This window comes from Suricata suricatta, chromosome 12, assembly GCF_006229205.1.
Source record: "Suricata suricatta isolate VVHF042 chromosome 12, meerkat_22Aug2017_6uvM2_HiC, whole genome shotgun sequence".
Taxonomy (NCBI): domain Eukaryota; kingdom Metazoa; phylum Chordata; class Mammalia; order Carnivora; family Herpestidae; genus Suricata; species Suricata suricatta.
In genome coordinates, this window is record NC_043711.1 from 100386120 (window position 1) to 100394340 (window position 8221).

An 8221-nucleotide genomic window follows, 5' to 3' on the forward strand; every position below is an offset into this window, starting at 1 on the left:
TGTTTGCGCCCGTGAGGATCAGCATCACCCTGGTGTCCGTGCCCTTCATCGTCAGATATTTTCGCAGAGTCGGATTTTTTAAGCCTCCAGCTGCAAAGCCTTGACGAACTCATTCTCTTAAATAGAACTTGGGGTTGGTCTTAGGGTATAGCTTTTGGGGGGTTGGGGGGGGCAGGAAACTTAAGTGCTATGTTCTCATGAGTAAGTTTTACCTTTCCCAGCAAACTTCAGGGTTTTTTAAATAATTGTCATTATTTGCTTCACAAATGTTGTAAAGGCTAATCGTCCCAGGGCTTGTATAGCTAATCTAAAACGTCAGCGAAACATCACAAATCACGCTGTCATCTCCCACAGAACATTCCTTCTGGAAGATGGCTGGTGAGGCTCTCGTCTGCCGAAGCCCCGGGGGCCCATCTCTGCTCTGCTTCCTAAAGGGCACCGATTCATTAAGCTGGTTTTAAAGATTCCCCTTTCTCCAATACCTGCTGTCAGGCTGCCTGCGGTTTAATGTGCAATATTCTGCAAAATGGCTGCCAGAGCCTCCATTCATGAAGCAGGAGGTGAGCCTTCCCAATACGTAATCAGGACCTAAATTAGCATCAGCGCGTTGGCATTCATTACACTTGTTTGAATGGGGAGGAAACAACACAAGTATTTCCATGTGTATCCTGGGTCCTAAACCCCCTTCAGAACCAGACAGGAGGGATGCCTGACTCGGGGGGCGGGGGGCGGGGGTCACTTGTCCCTGTCTAGGTAAAATATGGAGACTCTGTCCAATGGCGATGGCCTCACGCGGCTTTGGCCGGGCCTTATCCACAGGTGAATTTGGATACCGTGCGTACTACAGAAAGCTAAGACAATCTTTGCTTAACCCTCTAGATCTTCAGCTTCAGACATTCCAGAACTACGGTCACAATATTTATATTGTGTGGCTACATCCATTTTTAACGGAGTTGAAATTTTGTTATATAGGAAAAAATTTTTTTATCCCTCGCTAAAAGGGAAACTGAGTAGAACTTGCCGTGAATGGGAGACAACTGCAAAATAATACAAAATAACCCAGCACGGGGTGGGGGGAGGCGGGGATGTGTGATTACTTTTCTGTTGAGCCAGTTTTAGCCTGACCCGAGGTCTTCCCCTCTGCTTGTTAGGGACGCTAGTTAAGAACGGAGAAACTCAGGCACACAGATGCAAATTGAGATTGCTGTCCTTGAGGCTTGAGGCCTAGAGGAACAGGCAAGCCAGAGGGAGGTCCCTTCTGTGGGATCCATGCAAGGCTCCTGCCAGGCTGTGCCCACACAAAGCACTGTGCGCACCAGGAACCCAACTCAGCCAGTTCTGCCCTGCCACCGTGGACACCACGCCGTGGTGGAGGGAGTTCAGGTTTTAACTACATGGGACAATCAGAGAACTAAAGGGAGCATCCTGCTTTTACCTCCTGGCTGCTGACAGCTCCCTGGTTAAGCCTTAGCAACCTGTCACTGCAGCTAGCTTTTCCGAGAAGCTTTGTGGGACAGATTCTCCACCTGCAAGATCCTTTTTTTTGTTGTTGTCTATTTATTATTGAGACAGAAACAGAGCATGAGTAGAGGAGGGGCAGAGAGAGAGGGAGACACCGAATCTGAAGCAGGTTCCAGGCTCTGAGCTGTCGGCACAGAGCCCGATGCGAGAGATCAAACCTGAGCAGAAGTCAGAGTTCAACAGACGGAGCCACCCAGGCGCCCCTCCACTTGCAAGATCTTTAAAGCGGCTTTTTCTCCCCCCTTTTAAAGCAATTGGCCTATTGCCAAAAGGTTTTTACTATTTAAAGTTGAAACTGCCCTTCTGGGATCTAATTCCAGGGACCTCCACAGGCTCAGCAGGAGGCCTGACAGAATGCGGGCAACTCCTCCCGTGGCCTGATCTGTCTACACAGTTGGCTTTGTGCTCCTAACCACCCTCTCTCCAATCTCCCCACCGTTCCGATCCCCAGTCCTGCCTATGCAAGAAAAGCTGACCGTCCCTCAGGTTTAAGGGCTGAAGTCCGAAACTTTGATCCCATGATCCCATGTTTGGAGGAATGGAAGTGGACCAGCAGGGAAAGCAATAAAACCAACCATCAAACCAAGTAGCCATGGCCTTCCGAGTAAGCCCCGCCTCCGCTCCATTCCTGCCGCTGGTGGTCCCAACAGAACAGAGACACTGGAGACGATGAAATCAAAGCAGCAGGGACTATGTGAATTCACCAGCAAGATGTACAGATTGCTCGCACTTAACGTTGTTTTTATGGAACTAGGGGATTGAAACATGATCTATTTTAAAAACGTAAGCCATTGTTCAGCCCTAATTTTGTATATGACAAAAGGAGCCACTTGAATTCTGTAAAAACAAATAAACATCTTTGTAGCCTATGCAGAGTTTTGCTTTCCTCTCCGGGGAGGGGGGGACCTGCCGCTGGCTATGAAGCAGCTGCTTGGGGAAATGACGCGTTAGCCGGTGTCACGGTGAAGTCAGTCACTTCACATTAACGATCGCTTGGGTGGATGGTGTGTGAACTGCTATTATTCTGGGAGCAGAGAAGTTGGTTTAGCTCGAGGCTGAGGAGCAAAGCCTCCTTTGTCCCTAGGGGGCCGACTGGATGCCCACTGCAGCTCCACACGGGTATTATGTTTTGAATCTTTTGTAACATTTATTTTTGAGACAGACAGAATTAGTGGGGGAGGGGAGAGAGAGGGAGACACAAAATCGGAAGCAGGCTCCAGCTGCCCACTTCCTTATAATTAGACATTTCTCATATCTGGTTCCTTGCATCGAAATTTGGCCACAAAAGCAAGGTCCTCAGAACTTCAACCCTGACACTGTCAAGTTCACCACTTTTGGTTGGGGAGAGGATGCTGGCAGCAGAAACACATCTGGAGCTTGATGCCTTAGGAGCACATAGTCCAAGGAGTCACAGGGATACGCCTGCAGGGCACCAGCTCACTTCTGGGCCAACAGTAAAGGTGGTGGAAAGAATTACCCACGTGGCCTCGCTGTATTCGTGCACTTCTGTTAAATGTTTACACACATGCCAGACCTCCAAAGTAATACAAAGTATTAAAAATAACCTGTCAAGAAGCACCTGAGTGGCGCAGTCAGTTAAGCGGCCAACTTCGGCTCAGCTCACGATCCCACAGCTGAGGAGTCCGAGCCCCGTGTCAGGCTCTGTGCTGACAGCCTGGAGCCTGTTTCGGATGCCGTGTCTCCTCCTCTCTCTGCCCCTGCCCCACCTGAGCTCTGTGTCTCTCTCTCAAAAATAAAGTTAAAAAAATTTTTTTATTAAATTATTTTTGAGAGACAGAGAGAGAGTATGAGCAGGGGAGGGTCAGAGAGAGACGGAGACACAGAATCTGAAGCAGGCTCCAGGCTCTGAGCTGTCAGCACAGAGCCCGGCTCGAGGCTCGAACCCACGAACGGCGAGATCATGACCTGAGCCAAAGCCGGATGCTCAACCGAGCCCCCCAGGCACCCCTAAAAAAATGTTTTTTCAATGACCTGCCAGATATCCCTGAGGAGCCAGATATGGGGAGCAGCGGAAGCTCCGCCAGCGGTCAAGGGGCAGGAGGGTGGAGCACAGGTTGTGCCCAAATCCCCCCGTGGCTGGGATGAGGGATTCCAGCCAAGCAAACCCTCCTTCAGAGAACTAAGGGCCACACTCGGAAAACCAGTTTGCAAAGAACGAGTTGACCCCACATGTGGAGCTCTTTGCATCGCCCCGAAGCCACGGTCAGAGCCCAGGGGACGAGGGGGGCAGGTGCACACAGATAACCCGCTCCTTTATCCCTGGGTCCGTCCCGAGCACCTCCGCTGAGAGAGCCCCCGCGGTGCCCACGCTGTGCCAGGCACGCCCACTTCCGTGAAGCGCTGCTCACTCAGCAGGTGATGCCCAGGAGGACCCACCCAGGGTCCCAGCTCCCCACACTGGGCTGTTCCTGCCCGGAACGCTCCTCCTGCAGGAAGTGCCACTCACCGGGCACAGAAGGCGTGCGGGCCGGAGAGAGGGCACTGGCTGCCCCCACGGCCCAACTCTGGGTGCATCTGCCAGCCAGTCACCCAGCCAAGTGCTTGCGCCCGTGGTGCCAGGCTTCCTGCAGCACCCCCCCGCCCCCCGGGCCACAGGGGCCTCTCGCCATGCCATTCCTGCCCCCATCCTGTAAGTCCTCCCCGCCCTTCAGGCCTAGTTCAGATGTCACTTCCCCTGGACGCCTCTCCTACCTAATCACCCATCACAGTTTGCCAGCTCCCTGACTTGCCCCCCCTCGGTCAGGGGCTCCCATGCTGCCCCGTCCCCAGTGATCGCAGGGGAGCTGCGTTCACGGGCCAGCCCGGCTCCACAGCCCCGACGGCACCATGCAGGGGCCTTTCCGCCTTCCCCGCGGGCCCACGCTTGGCCCGGCATTTCCCAAAGGCTAGAATGAACTGGGAAATGCATTATAATTTCAAGGTTACACACGTGACAACTTTAATTATTTTATATGTGACTTAATGTGCATCCCCAAAACTATATATAAATAAAACATCAAAAACAGGAAGAGATCAGCCCTTTAACGTGTAGCAACAGCAGAGAGAGGGCTCCCCCAGCCAGCCCCAAGGCGAAGTTTACAGGCACCAGGCACCGAGGGCGCACGCCTGCCCATCGGGTCCTCCTCCACCACGTCCCCCTAGCGGAGCTGGGGACAGACGCTGAGCCCGGCCCTGCAGGGGTGCCACGGCAATCACACAGCGGTCCGGACACAGATCTTTATTTTGACCTTCAAAGAATCACAGGTTCATCCTGACAGCTCTCCCAGCCGTGGGCGCCGAGGAAGGCGGACGCGCACACTTCCTTCACCGACGGGGTCGGGCCGGGGGGGCCGCTGTCCCCGCAGTCGGACCCCGAGCTCTCTTCCACGAGGACACCTTACCAGAGACAGGCTGTGGGGAGGCCACAGTCCCCGTGGCTTCTTGTGTTCCGGAGCGCACCGTTCCCTGAAGTGGACCGAGTGGGGAGGGGGAGGCTCGGCCTGCTCAGCGGGCCCTTGTCCGCGGCGCCCTCGGTCACGGGCAGGCCGTCGGCAGTGTCTGCAGCCGTGCCCCGCGGATTTCTCCCCCTGCAGGATGCTTAAGATGGTTTGCTGGTTGATTCTTTGCTTTTTTGGCTACTGGATGGTTTCGATGAATTTGCTGTGACCCAGGGGTGTTCGAGTACTTCTTTGAGAGTCGGCCTTTGGCTGGGATTATGTTTCAACAGTCTTGAGATGAGGTCCCTGGCTCCCTCCGGTACAAAGTCGGGGAACGTGAACTCGACCTGGAGTGGGAGAAGTGACAATCACAAAATGCGGCTTAGAACAGGATGCATATTCAGCTCAGGGCCAAGGTCAAGGCTGAGAACTCTGCAAGCAGCAGTGGATCGCCCCGCCTCAGGTCTTACCCGCGATATTCTCCTGTAGGTCTCCTGGTACGTGCTGGCCTCGAACGGGGGCTTCCCCACGAGGAACTCGTAGCAGAGCACCCCCAGGCTCCAGAGGTCCACCTTCTCGTCGTGCATCCGGCCTTCGATCATCTCGGGCGGGAGGTAGTCCAGGGTGCCGCACAGGGTGGTCCTCCTGCAAGCGGAGGCAGGCTCGGGTCAAGGCGCCTTTTTTTTTTTTTTAATTTTTTTTTTAAATTTATTTTTGAGAGACAGAGAGAGCACGAGCAGGAAAGGGTCAGAGAGAGAGGGAGACACAGAATCTGAAGCAGGCTCCAGGCTCTGAGCTGTCAGCACAGAGCCCAACACGGGGCTCAAACCTACCAACCCTGAGATCATGACCTGAGTCGAAGCCGGATGCTTGACAGATTGAGCCCCCCACGCACCTGTTTTTATGATCCTGAGAGCCAATAAACGTCATTAACGATCATACCAACATTGACGGAGGGCCCTTCCTCAGCCAGATCCAAGGCAGTGAAGCAGATACTATTGAAATCCCCAGTGTTAGACAAGAAACAGGTTGAGGGGGACACGCAAGGTCACACAGCTGGCGACCAGGCCACGCCCCAAGGGTGTCCCCCTCCAGAACCTCCTTAAATGATCAAAAGTATAAGAAACTTGAGGTCTCCCCACTATCTCAAAGCAGCTGGAAAAGGAAAGTTCTCCCTAAATACAATTCGGAGTCCCATGGTTGTTTTGATATTACAGAAATGCCGAGAGCCTTAAAAGTCAGGTGACATCAGTGACAAGAAGCTAAAAACCTGTCCCGCTGTGACTCACTAGCTGCGGTGTCGCAGATCCATGCTGCCTTCTGACACGTCCTCACTGGCACAAAAGAGATACTGAAATGTGAGGGTGGCCCGGGGAGAATTCTTACCGCAAGTCCTGTTCGGGCCCTTAGACCTACTTCCGGTTCTAAGCTGCTGCAGAAGATGAAGGACCAAGGTAAGGGGCCCCACAATCAGAACAACCAGTCTAGGGGCACAGGGGTGGTTAAGCGTCTGACTCTGCCATCAGCTCAGGTGTCGGCCTTGCCATCGTGGGATCTGAGCCCTGTGTCACACGCCACGCTGACTGTGGTGCCTGCCTGGGATTCTCTCGCTCTTCCTCTCTCTGCCCCTCCCCTGCATGCTCGCTCTCTCTCAGAATAAACAGACATTTGTTTAAAAAAAGGGGCGTCTGGGTGATTCAGTAGGTTAACCGTCTGACTTGGGCTCAAGTCATGATCTCACAGTCTATGAGTTCGAGCCCCTGCATCAGGCTCTGTGCTGACAGCTCAGAGTCTGGAGCCTGCTTCAGATTCTGTGTCTCCCTTTCTCTCTGTCCCTGACCAGCTCACATTCTGTCTCTCTCTCTCTCTCAAAATTAATAAATAAGCATTACAAATTTTTAGAAATAAAATAGGGATACCTGGGTGGCTCAGTTGGTTAAGCATCTGACTTCAGCTCAGGTCATGGTCTCACGGTTCGTGGGTTCAAGCCCTGCGTCGGGCTCTGTGCTGACAGCTCAGAGCCTGGAGCCTGCTTCTGATTCTGTGTCTCCCTCTCTGTCTGCCCTTCCCCCACTCGTACTTTCTCTCTCAAAAATTAACAAACTTTAAAAATTTTTTTAAATAAAAAATAAAAATAAGTAGGAAAAAAGAAAATAAAATCCATTTTAAATTGCGAGGCAACGGGTTTAAATTTAGACAAAAGAAACACAATCAAATGCAATCTATGGATAGACCTCGGCTGGATTCTGACTTATAAGACCAGCTCTACAATTTTGTGGACAACTGCACAAGTGTGAACATGGACCAAACTGTTACCGAGAAAGCTGTTAATTTTCTGAGGGGCACGAATGGTCGTGATCATAGGGACAGTGTCCTTACTCTTAGGAGATACGTACTGAAGGGCTCACAGAATGATGCATCACGTCTGCAATTTATTTTTGAAAGTTTGCCAAAAAATAGACACGGCCAATATGGCACAATGTTGGTGCCTGTAGAACGTGGGCACCAGACAGACGGGAGCAATCAACCGCCAACCCGGCACTTCCGTGAGTTTTTAACGGGGGCCGGCAAACGTCAGCAGCTTGGCTCGCCACGCCCGGCACCCAGAGGGCACACCAGAAACCCGCCCGTCACCCCCGAGCCGCTGGAAAGGGACCGAGTCAGAAGGTCCCTCCAACAACAACACACCTGGGGGCTCTTCCGGTTACTGTGCTGGGGGGGGGGGGGTGGCGAGGGGAGCATCCACACCTACAGGGCGGATCCTTCTGAGAGGGACACTTCTCTGTCCTAGCACTGACACCACGGCACAGGTTAAGGTCCACTAAGCCTACAACTCTTCATTGTCATTTGCCTCATTAGGTGCCAATAGCCCCCCCTAGTGACAGACAACCAGCTCTTCATGAAAAAAGAGAGAGAGACAGAGAGACACTGTAACAGCAGATTCAGTGTACTGCTGCCGATTAGAAGTGACCTAACAAGACTAAAGCCCCACCCCCACCGTGTCCTCTATTTTAGACTCTACAATGTTTCTTAGCCACTTTATCACGGCTGTAACTGTTCAAGTCCTTCACCAACGCTGACAAGCTTACCAGCAGACGCAGGCTTTTAGTGCCCTACACCTCGCGTGAGGCTTCAAAATCTCAATCAGACCCAAATTAAATTAAAACAGCGAATGTTTTAGCTCTTATTTGCAGAATGAAGCTCCGTCTCTGTATTAAGGACAAGAAAGGACTAGGCTGCTGACAAAAGCAGACGACAGAGAA

At 52.5% G+C, this 8221-nt stretch overlaps 1 protein-coding gene across 1 annotated transcript in view; it reads right to left on the reverse strand.

The window, feature by feature from the left end:
* Positions 1 to 4546: 4546 nt before the first annotated feature.
* AURKA (aurora kinase A) overlaps positions 4547 to 8221 on the reverse strand; it is a 17014-nt gene continuing 13339 nt past the window's right edge. The window contains exons 8-10 of the mRNA XM_029917974.1: positions 6229 to 6292; positions 5429 to 5603; positions 4547 to 5305 (exon numbers count right to left, since the gene is read on the reverse strand). Of these exons, the coding sequence (XP_029773834.1) occupies positions 5120 to 5305; positions 5429 to 5603; positions 6229 to 6292 (425 nt within the window). The 3' untranslated portion in view covers positions 4547 to 5119. The remainder of the gene's footprint in view (positions 5306 to 5428; positions 5604 to 6228; positions 6293 to 8221) is intronic.